The sequence below is a fragment of the Camelus bactrianus genome, chromosome 19 (genome assembly GCF_048773025.1).
Source record: "Camelus bactrianus isolate YW-2024 breed Bactrian camel chromosome 19, ASM4877302v1, whole genome shotgun sequence".
Lineage (NCBI taxonomy): Eukaryota > Metazoa > Chordata > Mammalia > Artiodactyla > Camelidae > Camelus > Camelus bactrianus.
The window spans coordinates 14,553,671-14,574,879 of record NC_133557.1 but is presented as its reverse complement, the minus strand read 5'-3'; the positions used below and the strand labels follow the sequence as shown (position 1 = coordinate 14,574,879).

The window sequence follows — 21,209 nt, the reverse complement described above, 5'->3', positions numbered from 1 at the left end:
ATTACCACCATTTCTGAAGTATGATGATACTTCACTTACATTTCCACACCTGAACCTTTCCACAAACCTATGCCCAGGCACTAAAAACAACTGCTTTGCATTCACCTCTGCCCTCTGCATACCCTCCCCCAGTGTTTGACACAGAAGAAATGCCCACTAAGCCTTTGATGTACAAGACAGGAAGGTTTATTCTGAGAAGGAAATGAGCTAATCCATGTAAAGCAATTCAACAATACCTGACTGAGAGGAACCAGTGTTTAAATACCCTAGAGCCAGACTGTCTGGCTTTGAACCTCACTTAGCCACTTGGCCTCTCTAAGCCTCAGTTTCTTCATCTGTACAATAAATGAGATGATAAAGTTACCTAACTCACAGGACTACTGTAAGAAGTAAATGAATAAATACATCTAAAGCACTTAAAAATGTCTAGTATATAAAAAGCACTCATTTCTATTACTTCTACTACAACTATTGTCATTATGATGTCTATAGATATGCTATTATGTCTACATATAGACATTATAATGTCTAAATTCTTCTAGTATGTAAGCTTCTTAAAGACAGGAATTTTATTTTTTGTCTCTAAATATCCACAGATGCCTGCTTATCTGAATTGAGGCTACAAAGAAAAGGAACATAAGCAGGGACTCTTGAAGTCACAAAGGACTCATCAACTTCCAGACGCTGAGGAGATGGGCAAATCCCACCTCTCCAGAACTCTGGAGATTCTGTAAGAAACAAAATCTGAAGACTATAATTCTTTAATATTATAGGGAATATAGACATATTTTAGACAATATTCCTTACCACTGTTTTTCCTCATTACTATTTTAACCATAACATTTATATACTTTTTTCTGATTATAAAATACTACTTTTTGTAAAAAACTGAGAAAAGAAAGACAAGCCCTGAAAAAGTAAACAGAAATCATCCATAACTTTATTAACCAAAAAGAACCATTGATAATACTCTGGTATTTTTAAGTCCATTTCTTCCACTCATAGCCTCCCCCTCCCCATCCCACACCAAAAGCAGCCTACACGGTATAGGTTTAGATTTTTGCTGTTGTTGTTAACAGAGGCTGAAAAATTCCTCTTATCATTAAACATTCTTCTACAACAGGAAAAGCCAGTATCTGCCACAGCTGTCAGTCCTTCCACTCTCACTGCAAAATTACTCACTGAGCACAGCATCTTACCTGCTGAGCCCTAGATATGGCCTCAGAATCCTTCTCAACGTAGTATTCCGAGAAAAGACTACCAATCAATCACAGAGAGGGTATTGGAGATTAAGCCTATCTGAAATTCCTATTCCAAATAACATTAAATAGCATTTTAAAAAGCTACATGGTATTCCCTTGTGCAGATGTACCATAATTTATTTTACCAATCCCCCTTTGTCAAACATTCAGATGGTTTTCAATCCCCACCCCCATACTAGATGACACTAGGATGCATATATTCATAATTACTGTGTTAGATAATTCCCAGAAGGGAAGTGCCAACTCAAAGAGTATGCATAACTTAACAGATTTTGATAAATCCCACCAGAAAGGCACCAATAGTGTATGAAGTGCCTGTTTTCCCCCTTGCTCTCTTCAAAAACAGTATTATCTATTTAAAATCCCCTCCAAATGAGATGGGAAATGTAACTTTTCTTAATTTTGCATTTCTGATACCATGATGGTTAAAATTTTGTTAATGTTTACTAGCTATTTGTATTTCTTCTTTGCCCATTTTTATATCAGGGTGCTCATCTTATTTACTGATTTATAAGCACTCAATATATTAAGGAAATTAATCTGTCATACATATGTTGCAAAAAAAGCCATTGAAAAATATCTGCCTTTTAATTTGTACATCGTGCTTTTTGACATAAAGGTTTTTAGTCAATCTTAGCCTTATGATCCCTATTTTACATGTATTCTGAGCAAGGTTTTTTTTTATAGATCAGATCAGATATATTTTATGATGTACTTTCATGTTTATATATATTTAAATGTTTAGGAGAACTAAAACTGAAATTTATTTCAGTACATAATATAGGGCAAAGATCTAACTTAATTTTCTGCAATATCTGGCCAATTGCCCCAATACCATAAACTATCCTTTTTCCACAGATCTGAAGAAATGCTACCTCTATCATACACTAAATTTTAATGTGTACTCTAATCTGTTTATGGGCTTTTCACTCCATTTTATTGATTTGTCTGCAAATGCCTAAGCCAGGATCATACTTCCATATTGTTACAGTATATTTTATGTCTGTTACTGCAAAACACTCTACGTTAGTATTCTTTTTGAATGCTTCCTTGTCTATTCTTACAGGCTTATTATTCTAAGTAAATTTCAAAACTATTTTTGTCAAGACACCCCCCATACCACTTTTTTTAAGGCTCCTTCCACTGTGCTTATAAATAGATTGATTACCTTTTAAATCACCAGTTCCCTAATACCTAAAGTGTGGAGGCCAAATTAGAATCATGGCTTGGAAGGGCTGGTGCAGAATCCAGATATTCCATGGGGCAGTAGATCTTTGAATCTAATGGGCTCAGCAAACCTCTAAGGCCTATTTGCCTTACCAGGGTAGTTTTGTTTTGTTTTGCATTTTAAATCTGATTTTTGGAGAGTGACTTGACAAAAGATTTTTACAGTTCACTAGGAAGAACTGGCAAAGGATACTGGGCACTAAATAGTAATAAACAAAATCATGTTGATTACAAGGAAGAGATTTGGAGACTTCAGTGATAATCAGTGGCTAAATGTCAGCCTGGAGAGAAGCCTCTGGAGGTATCCTGCAGGGCTCCATCCTTAGCCCTGTTTAGATCAACTGTATTATTTTACTGTTAGTTTTTGATCAACAACTTGGGTGAAGATATATAAAAGGCAAACTTAACAAATGTCATATAACACAAAGCTTACAGGACAGTGAACACACAGCTGATAGAATCAGCTCAGAAAATTCCTGTCAGGTAATGATGATGGGCCTAATTTACCAGAAGAAAAGCTACCTAGGATCCACATAGAGCACTGCATTGAACCAAAAAGTCAAATACAAATGCATGGGGCAGGAAAAGATACAGTTTAATAAGAGGGCATCTGTAGAAAGGACTTGTTGGTTTTAGTCAACTGTAACTGCAATACAATCAGACCATGAGCTCTGAGCACTGAGCACGCTCCCTGGTCCACTGGAGAAATTCAGCAGATGCCTGCCAAATGGAGGAGCAAAGGAAAGTAGCTGCTACAAACGCTGCTGCGGTTTTAGGCTGCTTAAAAGAAGACAAGATAGAGTTATGCTGATTAGATAACCCTAAAAGTCTGTGACATCTGTTATGGGAATCCTACTTTAGGAGGGATATGGAAACTAATTCAGGGAAGCAATTGAGATTATAAAGAGTCTAGATATTCTCTCATATAAGAAGGTCTTGAAATTATTTTTCATTCTGAGTTGAAATCTTAAGAGTCAGAGCTACCAAGTGATGACACAGGTTTCTTTGGAAAGTTAGATCCTTGTCACTGGGGGTAATTAATAAAGGGTGATATTTTTTAAAAAATCAAGAATTAGAAGGGAGAAATGGACTGTGTGGACTCTGTGCGCGCCTTTCAGTCCATTCCAACTTTCAAATTCTTCTTCCAAATACACACTCTTAAGTCAGTAATTTTAAGTTTAGACAGTCAGAAAATTACCAAAACAAAACAAGCAGGTCAACTGTGAGCAAGGAAACGTAATAAAAATACTGCTGGGGTCTGGTGTTACATGAATAATGAGGTAAGTGGGAAATGTCTGGAGTTGGGGATGAGAATGACATGGGCCACACCCCCAGTCACATTATTTACTGCCTGTGTAATGATTAGCAGTGTGTCAATAAGCATTTATGGGCACATACTAGGTGCCAGTCACTGTGCTAGGTACTGAGGATATAACAGATAACAAAATAATCCCAGCTGTTAGCCTCATCGAGATCCTAGCATAGAAGAAATAAAAATAATCTATTACAAACAGTTAATTGTAAGGATATCTGACGCTCCCCAGGAAAATTGCCTTTGGAACACAGAGCACGGGGCTCCAACCTGGTCAAGGGAAACAAAGAATGTTAACTAACCTGTCTCTAAAACTCAACTTCCTTCATCTCCCTAGCTGAATTATAGGGAGGACTAAAAGATAATAAAGTGCCTAATGACTGTTGACACATAGTGGGTAATCAACAAATAAGGTACCCTCAAGCTTGCTATGCTATAACAAAGAAAATTCTTCTCTTTTTGCTCACAAAGTATAAGTCTACTCATTTAAAGCACACACTCCAGCATCTGCAGAGGGCTGTCTAGGGATTCGGCATATCTTTAGCAACAGATGACTCACAGCTGGGGGAAAGGATCAAGCTAGAGGTCAGTGGGAAAGCAAGAGCAACATATTAAAACAGTAACCCAGGCTGCGATGGGGTCACTGATTCCATCTGGTATGACGGGGAATATTCTGCTGGCCTGCCCACGTACATTTGCTTCAGACCAGCAGGATGTTCTCCTTCAACCAGAAGAGTGAATTTTAGCAAATGACCAGCAACGTTCAAAAATATGATAAAAGCAACAGAGATTTCTGCAATCACAAAACCAGCTATTAAGTACACAGAGAACATGATGCTACCTACACCCAGCCAAATCAGTAGTTCTCACCAGAGTGTGGCCCTGGGAGTTGCAGGGTCAGGGTGGAAGGTGGTTGGAGATCCTTTCAGAGGTCTATAAGATCAAAACTATTTTTTTATAATAACTCCAAAACATTATTTGTCTTCTTCACTCTCATTCTCTCAAGAATGTATGGCGGAGTTTTGCAGAGGACTATTCAACATGTGATGATATCACTGCCCTAATGGCTAATGAAATATGCACTAGAATTTTCTAGGATAAGCACTTTGGAGTACTCAATAATTTAAGAGCACAAAGGGGTCCTGAGATTAAAAAATTTGAGAACCACTAAACTAAATAATTTTGCCCCTGCAAAAATGAAGAGAAAAACTACTAAAGGACTTACTAGGGAAAGAGCGCACTCTACTTGATGTGATGTTTGGGAGAAAGATCACAGTGCAAAGCAGAGGATGCATAAGGAGAATTGTCAATTGAATCTGAAATGCAGCCAAATGAAGAGAGGCATTTTTGGGTATGCAATCAAAATGACAATTGCATATATGGGAAAATAAATTTGAATGTTTCTGATCTCAACCGGAAAGTTTCATTCAAATACGCTCTAGCAATTTTCATCTTAATTGCACTTCGCTGGTCTAGAGAATTATAGAAGACACTGCACAAGTAAGAATTCAAGAACTCAAGGTTAAAACACAATGTAGTTTCCTAACTGCTTTTGGACATTAAAAAAAAAAGTTCTTTATGCATGATTTCAATTTTCAAATGTTTCAATTTAAAAACGAAGATGGTATATAAATTTTGTCTGAATGGAAAACGCTGTTGATTTGTTTAAAATAAAATAACATTTTTTAGAAACCAGTTCAAGAATTGTAACATTAGAGAATCTGTGGTACCTAAGATGTAGATGGTGAACATAAGCTGCAGAAACTCATTGCTCTGAAAAGTGACAGAAGTATGTCTACCAAGTGGGCAAAGGCAATGTTGGCATCCCAAGAAGTAAATTCAGTTTTTTAAATTTCCAGTGTCATCAACCTATGGCATAGCTTCCTTATAATGTATCCTTAGGTTCCAAGCAATGGGGATATAGTAAAGATAACATCAACTGTATAAGATCTCTCATGTTTACTGAGTACCTACAGTATGGCAGGAACTGTCCTAGGTACTACAGAGATAAACAAGAGACAATCCACCTCCTAAAAGGAACAGAGTCTAATGCAGCAAGACCCCTGAGTAAAGAAATAACAATAAAACAAATGGCAAAGATGTTAAAGACAGATCGCATTCATTGTAGGCAATAACATAGGAAAAGAGATCTGCTTGTGAGAGAATTAAAGGCTATAATGGGGAATTTGGCAGTAGCTGTCAAAGTTTAAAATGCACATGCCCTTTAATCTGGGAATTCAACATTTACGTATGTATCCCACAGAAATACATGTACACTAAGACACATGTACAGGGAGGTTCACTGCAGCATTGTTCATAAAAGTCAATATTTAAAAAAACCAAATGTCCATCTATAGAAAAATGATAAATAAGTCATAATATATCCAAACCATGAAATACTATTCACTAGTCACAAAACATAAGGTCAATATGCACGTACTAACAGTGAGAGATCTTCTGTTACGTGACCAAAAAAAATCAAGGTGTAGAATACGTACAGTATGATTTATGCAGGAAAAAAATTGCATATTTACATATATATGTAAATCAACATACAGAAAACAATCTAAAAGGATACTCACAGAAGTGTTCACAGGCGCTATCTTTAGGTGAGGGAATGGGAAGGGGGTGCAGTGAAAGAGAGCTTTCATTTTTTATTCTACTTTTGCCCTGTTGGTATTTCTTATGATAATCTATTCATGTACTACTTTATAATCAAACACACACACATGCACACACACAGGGCAGTATGACAAGCACAACCACTGTATGGTGGAGAGCAACACAAAACCTGATAGGACTCTGGTGTTGGGAGAAGTGAGTTCTGATCTAGCTACTCCTACTGTCAAAGAGGGCTGTGGCCCTGGGTCCAGTAACCGGGTTCTCCTCCCTCTACCTCCCTCCTCACCTACAGTACAGAGAGAACACAGTGGACCATGTTAGCCTTACCAGGTTGCTGGGAGAACTGGAAGCCCTCTGATACCTCTGTGCCTTTGTTCATGCAAGTTACACTGCCTGCCATGCCTGTCCATGTTCTTTTCTGCCTAGTAAAAATCAGAATCACTCTTCAAGGCCCAGCTCTTCTGTGAAGCCCTCTATAGCCTCCACCTTGGTATTCACTGCTTCTCCCTCTTTGCTCCCACAGTACTCTGTTTGTATTCCTTTTAAAGTGTACTGCCTTCTACCATGCACTTATAGTCAGTCTCCCTAGTAACCTATAAACTTGAGCGCAAAGACTACTATTCAACTCTTAATTGCCTAGGGGCCTTGGGCATATTAAGATTCATTAAAAGTGTATTTCCTGGGAGGGAGAAAGACAGGGAGGGAAAGAGAGATTTAGGACATTAAAATCTGTAAAATTATGAAAATTCCTTTACTTAGGATTCAAAACTGATTGAAAGCTATCAGATTCCTTATTATAGCACTTCAGAGTGCACTGAGGAGCTGAGACAGTAACAACCATACTAATTATCATTTCATGAGCACTTACTATGTGTCAGGTATTGAGCTAAACACTTATCCTTATTCTCATTTATTCTTCACAACAACTCTGTGATGGAGATACTATTTCTTTATACAGATGAGACACCTGAGGCTAAGAAAGGAGAAGTGACTTATTCAAGGTCCTGTGGGAGTTACACCCCTATCTGTCTAACCCCAAAGCCTTTGACATTGGACATTTTCTCAACGGTAAAGCTATCACTAACGGCAGCCACGGTCAGTTTTCTTTGGGCCTTGAAAAGAATAACACAGAAAAGACTTAACAGGCCTCACCTTTAGAAGGGCCTGGTCCTAGGCTGTCATTTGGGAGCCTGACTTTTGAAACGTTCCCTAAGTGATAATGTTTTGCTCCTCTGGGGCACTGAACATCTGCTTTCCTTCTCAGTCTGGAATTCTGGTAGTTGTTGCTGGCAGAGAATGCCATGATCTGTCTTCAATAAATACCCCGGCCTCAGAGTCTCAAATGGGCTCCCGTAAACAGAAACACTGCACATGTGATGATGTATTTCACTGACAGAGAAAGGTACACATCTGCCCGACCCCTCCCAGTGGAAGGGAGCACACACAGGAAGCCTGTACGTGAATTTCTCCAGACCTCCTGACATGTCTTTTCCCCCCCTGATCCTACTGTGTACCCTTGAGCACCACTGACTCTGAGTCCTGTGAGTACTTCTAGTGATTTCCCAAACATGTGGGTCATTCTGGGACTCCTGACCCAAATCACAAAAACCAAAGTAGACAAAACACACAAAGAGCAAAACAAAAACAGCAAACACAAAACCTCAGAGGAGAAAGAATATCAGCAAAACATTGCCTTACTTCTCTGGATTGTCTGGAAACTTGATCCGCAGCTCTTGGTTTTTATATGATCTTTTTTCAAACGTAAGGATCATTTTCTTCACCGAGCTTTCATCCAATGGTTCTTCCTGGTGTAAAGGGACAAATGCAACGATTTCAGTCCAAAGAATTTCTTCTTCACTAATCACTACTTCTTTCTCGTGGCTCTTACATACCATTTTGTCACTCACCTTTCTAAGTTAAGTGCACAGTACATACTTTATCCCCCCCATTAGAATGAGGATTAAGAGTCTACATCATAGGCTACTTTGTATCATCACTCTGTGTGTCACATTTACCACAGGACATTCAGCTTAAGGTGTTAAAAACTCACTCATTCAACAAGTATCTCTTAAGCATACAATATGGCATGGAGGAAGCAACAATATTAAATAAACATTATTTATCTCGTCCTTCACATTTGTTGTATAGCTAAGATAACAGAGGTTTAAAAGAACTCGTTCAAGGTCAAACCCTGAGTCAGTGACAGTGGCCCTCAATCTTTTCCCCACAACGGGTCAGCAAACTATGGTCCACAGGCCAAAGTCAATTTACTGCCTATTTTGGTACAGCACAAGAGAAGAATGGTCTCTGCAATAGTCACTGCTTCGTGTTTCTTACACATTACTGCATCTGGTCCTTACTAGCTGCTAAGAAGGGAATCAGACAGGTTCCTGGAATCCTGATAATAACAATAAGAATTTAGTAACCTTGCTTAGAGAAAGCATAAAAAAACTAGTAGACCATACAGAGTTTTCCTACTTCATAAACTAGAAGAATACCTACAAAGGTAAATAAAACGAATTTTTGAAAACAGAATCATTTCCTCCCCAAAAAATCTATGCTAAAATTTCAGAAATATTTTCTCAGTATATTTTCCATTTCAAACTAATGTGCTGTAATGCACTCTGCCTCTTTAACACTCTCTCAATCCCTAGCTTCATAGCTTTGTAGTCGCTGACGATAATTCACACCTAAAAGCAATAAAGAAACTACTATTAAGAGAACTGGAAATAGACTCTTTTGGAAAGCATTGAATCATTCCATAATTTTTTAAATACCCAAAAATGTTAGTTATTATTTGATTAAATTTCAATTTTTATACATTGGGCTTTTAAGTGGGAGATACCTATAAATTCATTTTGGGCATGACATGTTTCTTAGATTTTATCAATGACTTCTGGACCCTGAGGTACTTTGTTGGACCACCACCCACTTCCCAGTGTCTACAGCTTTAAAGAGAGCTTCCCTGACATGGCAAAAACTGAAATTATTGCCATGGCTCAGTCAGGACTCAGAGTTTAGCTTCACCACATACTAGCCACATGGCATATGTTACTTGGGTGAATATAATCCTCAAACCCTCACCAAGACTAATTGATTCCACCTCATAAGTCGTTCCTGAGTTCATCTATTTAGCACTTAGAATAAAATCCCAAATCTTTCACATGACCTATATGAGAAACATCTGGCAGGATCTGGCCCAGATAATCTCTCCAACCCCAAACCCCTGCTGGCAGCCCATGTCTACTTGTTCACTGCTGACTCTCCAGTACCCATTAGAGTGCCTGGAACATAGCAGGCATCAAACGAAGATCTGTTGAAGGAAAGAGGCAGAAAGAGAGGGGAAAAACATCACCTGTATCTTTCAAGGTCATAGAGATGGCCTAAAGTGATGAGGTACGTAAAACTGTTTTATAAACCACATGACACTATATTAAGGTAAGCTATTATTGTTACTATTCGCAGTATTGCTAATGTATCCAACTTACAGCTGGGATTTAACTAAAATAATCTAAATTTCTAGGAAAGGGTAAAATCACTTTCAAGAAACCTCAATATCCACAGTTTTTCTTTCCCTTAGCTAACATCCTGCCAACCCTGTAGAAAAAACCCTTATTAGTGTTAATAATACAGCTCTCTTAGGATTCCCAAAGTCTTAGCCTCTCCAGGGTTTGGCCTTCCCTCCTTTAATTTCTCTCCAACACTGGGGAAAAACGGAATTATCAGTCTTCGTCATCAGCCACAGCAGTATCTCCAATAGCTCAATGTCAGAAACCAGAGGGAGATTTCAGAAAGATGAATGCTGGTGATGTAGCACAAAAAGGACAATAATATTTTACAAGTTCACGTGACTTTACAGGGGCAAACATCACTTGTTTTTCATCAAATGGGACTTTGGTGGCAGTGAGAAAATAACTCCTGGACTTGTAGCCCTCCATGTGTCATTTTTACAAAGCGATCTCTTTTTCCCTGTCCCTTAACAGAAGGACTGGTCCCACACTGCATTTCTGTCTCCCGGGCTAGAAACCATTTACCCATGACAGCTACTATCCTAATCCTCCAGTATCAGGCTTGCCCGACACGGGAATTATACCTGCCAATTAACTGCTGCTGCAGGGCTAACAGATTGAGCAGAAGCTAGTGAGGAGGGAGGGAGGGAGGGAGAGGGAGAGAGGATGTGCTACACACACTGTTTGTCTAAGGCTGGCAGCGTTGCTGCCCTCGGGAGGAAATTCAGGACTGTCTCCCACCAAAGTGTCCCCATCTTTTAGGGGCAGACCCCGAAACTGGCACTGGTACAAATCCTAATGAGGAGAGTTATTATTATAACATAGTAAAGACCTTTTTGGAATATGAATCAATTTTTTTTCTTCTCAAATTCACACTCCAGCTTCATTTTTTAAATCCAAACTTAGCATCGTGTCTTTGAGGGAACCAAAAAACAGCTGGCTCTTAAGAATCTATTTCCATAATTCATATTGAACAAAATGCCAGGGTGAAATAACATACAAGCTAACACTTAAGGATTTAAAAAGACACAAAGGTAAGGTCATTTTATTTTTAATCACTGATATTTCACATTATTCTTTTCAGCTTCATTCATTTATTCATTCAATAAATATTTGTTAAGGGCCCAGAGCTTGGCATTGCTCTGAATGCTAGAAATACAGCTGTGAACAAAACAGAGCCAGTCCCTGTTTTCGAAGGAGGTCGAAGAGAGGACAAAGAATGAGTAAAGTAAACAAACAGGGATTTCAGGTCATGGTAAGTGCTGTGAAGACAATATACAGAATAAAGTGATGAGAGCATGAGAGAATGACTTGCAGGGCTACCTCGGAGACAGGAAAGACTTCTCTGAGGAGGAAACATCTGAACTAAGACCTGAATGAGAAGAAGCCAGCCATGCAAAGCATTAGGGGGAAGAAGAGCATCCCAGCAGAGGGCACAGAAGTAAAAAGGTCCAGAGGCAGGAAGGAGTGCAAAGGCCCTAAGACACCCTGAGGAAGGGCAAACAGAAAGCACCTTAGGCATCTCTTTCTCTAAACTGTATTTTTCCAGTCACACCTAAATACCTAATCCCTTAGCTCCTTGAGTTTCTTCAACTTTGTTGCCTTGCTAAGGCCATTTCAACTGCCTAAAGAGCCTTTCTCCCACTTGTTTGATAAAATTCTACTCCTCTTTCAAAGACTACTGGCTATACTTAAACATGTAGGTGCCCTCTCTGTGTCCTCAGTACAGACCAGGAAGCCACCCTGACCCTCCTCAGTCAATACCAATAGGCCCACATTTCAGTGCTTGGGCCTTGATTATAACACATAATCCAGAATAATTTAAAACCTCTATCTGTAAGGTTCTTTACACTTTGCAAAATGCTTTCCCCACTTCATTATTCCACTTAACCTTCATGTCAACACTGAAAAAGGTATTCTTCACCCCATTTTACAGATTAAACTGGGAAGCTCAGAGAAATTAAGTATTTAGCCCAAAATTACACTCTATAGATACTGTGTCGGGGCCAAGCACCTCAGCTCCCAGCTTACCTCTTCCTCTTCCTCCTCACCCTCTCTGTCAATAATCTGAAGCAGCCTTTTTTTGTCATCATCTGCTTCTTCTACCACAGTCATTTCCTCCTCCCGGTAGCGGCCACGCTCTCGAGCACCAGCCTGTCTCCGACGCATTTTCAGCTCTTCCTCTTCATCATCCCGGGGACGTTTTGTGCCCCTGTTGGGCTAAGAAAGAGAAAGAAGAAATACAGGATTTTAAAGCTGGAAAAGACATAGAAAGGCATACATAGTAAACATTCTTAAAGCTTTCAAGAATTCCCCGACTGAAAAGTACCATAGCATACAGTTTCTCCCACAAAATGGAGTAAAGTTCTAAGTGGTTATTTTTTACACCCTTAATGATTCTATAAATACAAGATTAAAGTCACCTACAAAGCAGCTGGCTTTTATTTCTGACAGAATTTTTTCAATAATCCAAAGCTTATCACTTCACCAAAGTTCCTGTATATACAGAAATCCCAGGGAACAAAGCCACTTAGAGATGGGGATGCCAGGTTAGGCTCAATTTACTAGTTAGGACACAATCCCCAACACCAATCCCTCAGTATGTGGTTTTAATTCAGGTCTAAGAAAGATTATAGTCACTCACAAGTAGTTTAAACAGAGAATATTACATATTGTAACTTCTGAGGGTCTACAACACACTAAATTCCTACTTTACAGAAGAGATAGTAAGGCCCAGAGGTCAAGTATAATCCAAGGTCACAAAACCAGCAACAGCACTGAAATCAGAACTGGGACTTCCTGACTCCTAGCCCAGGGCTTTTCCCACCATACTGTCAGGACCTCATTTTGCCTTTGACAGTGCAGTCCATGGAGGAGTTCTTACAACTGCTTGCCATTAAATTGGAATAAAACAGGGTACTACTGAAATGGGCCTCAGGGCTGAGGAGGAACAGACACCAACAGCCCAACTGCACCAGTCAGCTTGGATTACCACTCTGCAACTTTGGGCATGTCATTTAACCTCTCCAAGCCTCAGTGTCCTCATCTACAAGTGGAGATTATAACACTTTTCTCTGTGAATTTAAAAAAAAAGATGCTTTTATGTGTGTGTTTTTAACCATGTTTTCAGCTCTACTGAAATATAACTGACATATAAGATTGTGTAAGTTTAAGGTATTACAAAATGATGATCTGACTCACACATATTGAGAAATGATTCATCACCTCACGTAAGTACCTTTTTCTTTTTCTTTTCTCTTTTTGATGGTTGAGAACTTAAGATCTTAGCAACTTTCAAGCATATAATACAGTATTATTAACTACAGTCACTCTGCTATACATTAGATCCCCAGAACTCATAACTGGAAGTTTGTACCAGTTTAGTGAAAGAACCTAAACTGGAACAGTACTAAACAAATACATAAAATTATTACCATGAGTTAGTTAATCCATATGATTCTGTCTTCCCCAACACAAAACATCTGTGTTAGGCTCTTCAATGAGCTCTTCTTTATCTGTTATAATAACTGCACACGCCAACAGTGTGCTAGTTGCAATGTGGTATGTTACTATCAAAATGAACAAAGTGCCACATTCACTACCAACCGGCTAAGTTGTTTGGTGATAACAGACAAATTCCTACGATAGTTACTCATCTCACCTTGTGACTTAGAGCCCACCCTGTTACTGCACTCTGCTGTCCCAGTGGTGCAAATTCATTCCCCTCTATATTCTTGCACCCTGCTGCTTCCACATACCAGGTGCTTCAGTAAGTCTAAGCATATGACATTGCTTAGAAAACTCACATTAGACAATTTGGTTTGTGAGGTACCACCTGCTATTTTTCACTCTGTTCCTAAGTCTCCCTGGGGTAGATTATGATTTCATATGCTCATACTCTATTTCCATAAATACAAAATTACAAAAATCTATTTTCATCATTACTGGTCTCCACTTTAAAAAGAAGAAGAAGAAAAAGAAAAAAGAAATCAACATGCCAGTAACCATAGAGTACAAGAAAAAGGAGGTGGTGGTTTTCCCGTGAGAAGGGGAAGGAGGAAGCTTACTCCTAAAGGAGGACAGGCTTCAAACTAGGAATGTGTAGCGCCCCAGCAGGTAAGGAACTTCAGCCCCCTGGGAGCGTTAATTCTTTCAGGCTCATAAAACAAGTCCTGCTGTGGTTCTGATTAGCGTGAGCCTGCTGCACCAGCCAAGTCAGAGCATGAGCTCCACAGTTCTCTGCGGAAAGGAGGTTTCTGGATTGTTTATCACAGGGCAGAGAGAAAAGGCAGTGGACCACAATTAAAAGGAGAAAACTAAATACTGCCATAGTTAAGAAATGCAAAATAGAACAATGGCAATGTCTCTTTTGAACACATCTTCCAATCCACTTCTGCAAAGCAAACATTTCAGAGGTTGGGGAGGAGATTTGTTTTTACCCCTAATAACAATTTCCACAGAAATAGCACTTCCCTTCTGCAGAACTTACAGTACTTCTTTCAATCTTCATCACATCTCTGGGGATGAGAAGAAGTTAACAGTTCTATTTTATAAGCAGGGAGACAGGATGCCTGAGATCCTTTAATAAACTCTTGGGAAGATAACCCGGTGCCTTCTAAAAGTTGAAACTGATCTCTGGGAAGCTTGTCAATCTACCATGATTCCAGGACCTAACTGAGACAGATCTGGAGGACTTTCAGGCAAAAACATATACCTATAAACATAAGTCATACAAGACCCTGGCCAAGCTAAAACAATATTGTTAAACTACTCAGTGAACAAATAATTTATTAAAGAATTGAAGGCTTGAAGGATCCTCAAGCAATCATCCTGGCCCAGTACCAGTCCCCAGCTTCCCTTAGGGTAGTGTCTAAATGGGAACACAGGGACAAGGCCAGAATGGATTTTCAAGACAAGGACAGCTTTGCCAATCTTTATGAGTAGGCTAAGCACATCCATAAGAGGGCAGCCTTTAGGTTCACCCACTGTATCTCCAACCTCCTTTCCTCTCACACAGGGTATTCAGCTTTAGCTCCTCGCGTGGAGGACAACTCGGTGGCAGAGCACAGCAGCACCCACTGGGATGCTGTGACAGGGCTCCTTCACCAACATATCCGCCCCCATCTCCCTGTCCAACAGGTGGATAAGCTGTCCAAAGGTCCTGATATATTTTATTTCAGCATTTTTCTCTCCCAAGGCAAAATTTCAAGAACTTGTTCTTTCCTTCTCTTCTCAACCCTCAATTCTCTCTTTTTCAGATACTAACACTCCAAATAGAGAAATTTCTACTCACTTCTGAATTTTGACCATTTTGAACAATAAAGGTTAAAATTCATTTCTTTAACAAATACATATTAAGTGCCAACTATATATAAGGTACTGTGCTGGTGACTGGGGACATACGTGTAAATAAAACAAACATTGCTTTGCTATCAAGGGGCTTAACAGTATAGGACATGGCAGTCCAATCAAAATACAATGCAAGCTACAGATGTAATTTTAAATTTTTTAGCAGCCAAATTTTAAAAAGTAAAAAGGAAATTAATTTTAAAAATATATTTTATTTAATCTAATATATCTAAAATATTATCACTTCAACATGTAATCAATATAAAAAATTACTAATAAGGTATTTTACTTTTTTTTATACTAAGTCTTTGGAATCTGGTAGATGTATTTTACACTTATAGTGTATCCCAACACAGACCTAGCCCCATTTCACGTGCCCACAGCCCTGTGCAGCTAGTGGCTACAACACTAGACATCCCAGGTCCAGAGAATTTTCATCTAAGGGCTTCCTGTTTTCTGATAATGTCAAAATGAAACTGGCTTTCTGGCAACATTGAATGAAATATAGATTCACATAAAGCTGAAGTTCTATTTGTGAAAGATCCCTATTAAAAACTCTGAAGCTAACCTAGAAGTAAACTTTTAAATTATATTTACCAATATTCACCACTGAGAGAGAGATCAGTTATACAAAACAAAGCAAGAATACAGAAGTGGGGAAAAACCTAGGAGCTGTCAAACTGATGCTCCGTATCCGGAAAGGAGTTGTAACACTCAAAGCCGGTCAGAGAGGCCAACAGCTCGGGCCTGAGCGCTCCTTGCGTCTTACACAACCAGTCCCAAGAGGATTAAGCTGTTCTTACCAGTCACCTTTGGAGATTAATTTGTTTTGGTATCTGAAAAGTGTTTGGAATCCCTCAAAATGAAGGAATGACAAAAGAAACTGTTCTTAATAAAGTCATTTCTCTGCTTCTGCTGCCCACAGCAGAAAAATGATTAACTCTTAACTTCTGATGTACTAGGATATCAGCCTTTAAGGATTTTTACAATCTTCTACATTCCTCACCTTACTCCCAACAGGTGGTGAGTGAAATAAATGCTCATGAAGCATTTGCCACCATCCAGTGACATAGCTAGTACCCTTTCTAGGCTACATAGATTCCCACTTGCTCAAAGCTTATAGGAAGCTCCAAGAATATATATATAAAATGCCTTTACTTTCCAAAAATCTTGAAGCCTAGTGTGTGTGTGTGTATGTGTGTGTGTGTGTGTGTGTGTGTGAGTATGTGTGTGTGAGACAGAGAGAGAGAGAGAGAGAGAGATGATATACATATACTCATCCCCCTGGAAATAGAAATCACGACATCTCCACGAAAACTTTGGAAAAAAACAACTAAATTAGCAATCTGCCTAGGATACTCCCTGAATACTCAGACAATATCCAACCTAAGCTTTAGGTTTCATTTCTCTCTCTCTTTCTTTCTCCTTCTCTCTCTCTCTTTTTAATTAAAAAGCAATGAGAAGCTGTAGCTGTAATGAGGGGCTATGGGAAAATGTAGTTATATTGGGCTCAAAGTAATGTACCATAGGAAGAGGCTACATCACCAGAACGAATCCTAAATTAAAACTCCACTATGAAACCAACTCCATTTCCTCTGAGCATGCAATCTATATTATCACATTTATGGTCTGTCTCGACCTCAATTAGACTTGGGGTGGGGGGAAGAAAGGGGACTTCTATAATAAGCAATAATGGTATCATTATGATAAATTATGAAAACACACAGTGCAATTATTAATGTGAAGAGCACATTTGTACCAGGATATGGCAGTGTAGATATGCACTATGGAGGGAACTTCTAAATATAGCTCAACGTTCCAAGTTACCCAGCTAAGAAATGGAGTAACTTTCGTAAAATGTACTTTCATGTTAACGGAAGAAAAAGTATGTTCAATTTTATAAAAGAAATGGAAAACGTCAAAGGAAATCTTCTACAACTTTATAACCAACCAAGAATTCTTCACCTAGCACCAAGAAGGTCACATATCTTCAAAAAAATGCCTTTCAAGTTGGGGCATGAAGTGCTGTTTCCTAAATATCAAACAATAGGAAAGACTCAAATTTGAGCTGAAACAGATAATCTAGTTTATCCCTCTCTTTATAGAAATAGGGGAATCTGAGCTTGGTAGGTTTAAGCAACTTGTCTGTGGTGGAGAATAATGTAAGGCTTCTAATTCCCAACATAGCGCTCTTCCTTCTTCGCCACAGTAACGAGTCACTCCTAACCTGTCTGCAATGGTCATATGCTATCTGGAGAATGAGTTTTGGAGTCAGATTTTCCTAAATTCAAATCCTGGTCCCTCCACTGGGCAGCCCTGAAAAGTAACTTACCCATTCCAGGCTTGAGTTTTCTCAGTCTATAAACTAGGAACGACCACCACTTTCACACAGACATTTATGTATATATGTATTTATGCACATAAAGGCCAATGTTACAAAGTGCTGATCACAGTTTAGCCCACAGAAGACAATACATTTATCTGTCTTTGACACACCTGACTCAAAACCAAAGAACCTCAAGGTTAAGGGTGTTCACCATTAATGGGTTTTAAAATGAGGATTCCTTTTTTAATGTCACAATATTTGATAGACCCCACCCACAGCTGCACTTTTTAGTATCCAATGATTGAGACAAGACACAATGACAACAAATTGATTTCTATGTATTTGGTAATACTTTTCATTGAATTTGTGTTTCTAATTGCCACGTTTATGAGGGAGAAGACAGAAACAGAGAGACTAATTGATTTTGAGAGACTGAGATTCATTCTACAGAAAATGCTTGTGTCATCTAAATTCACAACCTCTTGCAATAATTCTGAGGCACTAGACAATTCAGACTTTAGGAACCCTTGATTTAACTCAGTCATCTTTCCGAGGTTTGAAACCCCTTTAAAACATTTCTGCTAGGCATACGCTGAACCTTTCCTAACACTTTCAGTGACCAGAAACTAAACCTCCCTAAATTGTGCCCCTTCCATCTCTCAGTCACTCAGAGAGTTTATTAAAGAGAAACCTTTCAACCTACAATTTTCTTCCATAGATTCCAATCTTTCTCCTTAAAGCAATATAAAGTAGGTTTAGTCTCACTCTCACATTAAAAAAATTTTTTTTTATTATTTTAAGACAGTAATACGATTTCATTCTTCCTCTCTCATTACCTTTTCTTTTTCAGAATAAACACTTCTGATATGGGGGAGAAGTGTGCATGTAACACAGAAAAGAAAGGGAAGTATACACATAATTAAATTCCTTTCTACCATTATTTTGGGATTTCATAATTTTAAAGCTTTCTGATTCCTCTTCAGATAATTAGACATATGGAATGTCACAAACCCAAGCTTGTGGACGAATTGGTCTAACCAATTTGAAACGTTCAGAAATCATCTGCTGTTAACCTCACCTGATTACATTTTGTCAGAATGAAAAGGAGTTTTCAAACATTCATTTTTACCAGATGGTAGTGAGTGGCCTGACCCAGAAGTTACAGATGAGCTGCAGTAATGAGTTTTCCCTTGCCTTTGTTGGCTGCACATTCACTGGTGACATTTTACAAGTAGGGCTTCTGGCTCAATCAATATTTGCAGGCATGAAACCTGCCAAAGTTAACATCAGGGCTCCCTTGCAAATTTGCTTAAGGCACCAGAACTGAAAAAGCTCACAATCTCTAATGCTGCAACTACCATCAGCCAAAGTCATCAGAGACAGAAAATTCTACCCACCTCAAAGTGTTGTTGTGATGCTTAAACACCTTACAAAGGGGCCTTACGTAAACTATAAAGTGCTATACCAATGTAAGGGATAATCATCATATTTTTAAGAAATATCTGAGCGACAATTCCAGATATTCAAATATAATTATATATTATGCCATTGCAAGACTTAAAACTTAAAAAAAAAATCAATGAATCATGGAAATTTACCACCTTTATTTTCTGGAAGAAAAAATAGGTACCAAAAAACTTCTCAAAATCTGAAAGCAAAGTCATCGCAAATATAAAACAGAACCTTCATTTACTTAATTCCCAATTTTAAAAATTACAGGCACCAAGACCATAATAGTTACTGGAGAATGTGGATTTTATCAATGTCCACAATGAAGGGAGGAAAAAAAAATCAATGTATCAAAAATTAACATCACCAACAGTCTCACTGATGATCTGTAATCTGATTGGCTGACAAGCAACATGAATGTGATTTATGACTTAAATCACTAGTCATGAACTCTACTTAATCAATTTTTCCTACCAAAAAAATTCTTACTCCTTGTTAAAGCCTGAATATATCTGTCTTGCTTCCAAAGGGTGTGCAGATTTCTTTTTTAGAAGTACAAACTATTCTTTATTGTCCATGATTTACTTTGACATCTTCTCTGATTAATACTGCAGCTGCATCAGAAAGCTGAATGTTGATTTGGTTTCTTTATTTATCAAGGCTAACAGAGGCAGATACTTGTAAAATCATTCTAAGGTAAACTACCTCCATTTTAACAGACATTATGAATGTTTTGTCAGCTGCACCAGAACCATGATCATTCATTCACTCAGAGAGTGTTTACTGAGCTAATAGAACCTGAACATCACTCTATTAGGTGCTGAAGGGAATATGAGACATCAACCCAAGAACAACAACAGATCTAAAATAAGTAATACAGTAGAATGCAAAGAGCAGCAGACCAATAATCAGAAAAATCTGGGTTCTAGTGAATCACTTACAAGTCACATGACCTTAGATAAGTCATTTGACTTACTAGCATAAGTAAGTCAAATGCTCTACCCTTGCTCTGCTACCTCACAAGACTGTCTTTAGTAAGATAACAGAAAGTAAGATTAAATAAAATAAAGATACAACACTATGAAAAGAAAACAGAGCCTAGGATTCAATTCCTTTTAATGACTGCTAACTGCAAAGTTTTATGTATCCAAGAGACTTTTAGAATTACTTAAAATCAGGGTTTGACAAGGAATACAGTAACAATTATGATTACAAAAGAAAAAACATGGAGTAGCCCACAAGCATGTAAAAAGGGCCCCAAGTCTCATTAGAACAGGGAAATGCACATAAAAACCATGAGGTATCATCAGGTTAGCAAAAATTAAAAAAAAAAATTAAAATCTCGCAATACCATGTGTTGGTGAGGATATAGAGAAACAAACTTAAAACTTGCTGATAGGAATGTAAATGAGTACGGAGCTAACTGGTGATACCTAATAACACTGAAGATGCATACATTCTACGACTATCCCAGCAAGTCTACTCCTAGGTATATATACATTAGAGAAATTCTCAGACATATGCACAAGGAGATATTTAAAGAATGTTCACTGGAGCATATCTGTAATAAGAAAAAAGAGAAGAAAATGTCAATGATCACTGGATGCATACATAAGCAGTAATCATAAAAAACAATGTATGGGAATAATAATCACCAAATTTAGGACAGTGATTGCTTCTAAGGGAAATAACAAAATTGGATTAGGGAGGCATATGCAATGAAATGGGATTAGGGAAGGGTACACAGGACACTTCAACTGTATAATACTTGACTTCTTAAAAAAAGATCAGAAGTAAACTTGGCAAAATGCTATTGTTACACACACATTTAGGAGGAAAAAAGAAGGACCACTAGAAGCTAGCAGGGAATCATGCAGAACAAGTCATGCCCAACTGGTTGCAGTCCCTTGATATGTTACTGCTGACTAAGGGTTTACAATACCTGCAGGGTACCTTTATCTCAACAAGATCTTTCACAAAGTCACTCAAGTGGGCAGCTGGAGAAATGTGGGTGAACAGAAGCACAGATAGGTAGCTCCACAATAGGTTGAACCAAAAGAGTTATGAGCAATGTAGAGTCCTTTGTTTAAATTCAAAATAGCAAATATATACACTCCCTACCAGGGGAGATATGACTTAAAAAACAAGTCATT

General features: G+C 38.3%; 1 protein-coding gene across 1 annotated transcript in view; it reads right to left on the bottom strand.

Moving 5' to 3' along the window:
- CTNNBL1 (catenin beta like 1) overlaps positions 1-21,209 on the bottom strand; it is a 143,840-nt gene that overhangs the window by 103,141 nt on the left and 19,490 nt on the right. The window contains exons 2-3 of the mRNA XM_010960747.3: positions 11,964-12,152; positions 8,122-8,228 (exon numbers count right to left, since the gene is read on the bottom strand). Of these exons, the coding sequence (XP_010959049.1) occupies positions 8,122-8,228; positions 11,964-12,152 (296 nt within the window). The remainder of the gene's footprint in view (positions 1-8,121; positions 8,229-11,963; positions 12,153-21,209) is intronic.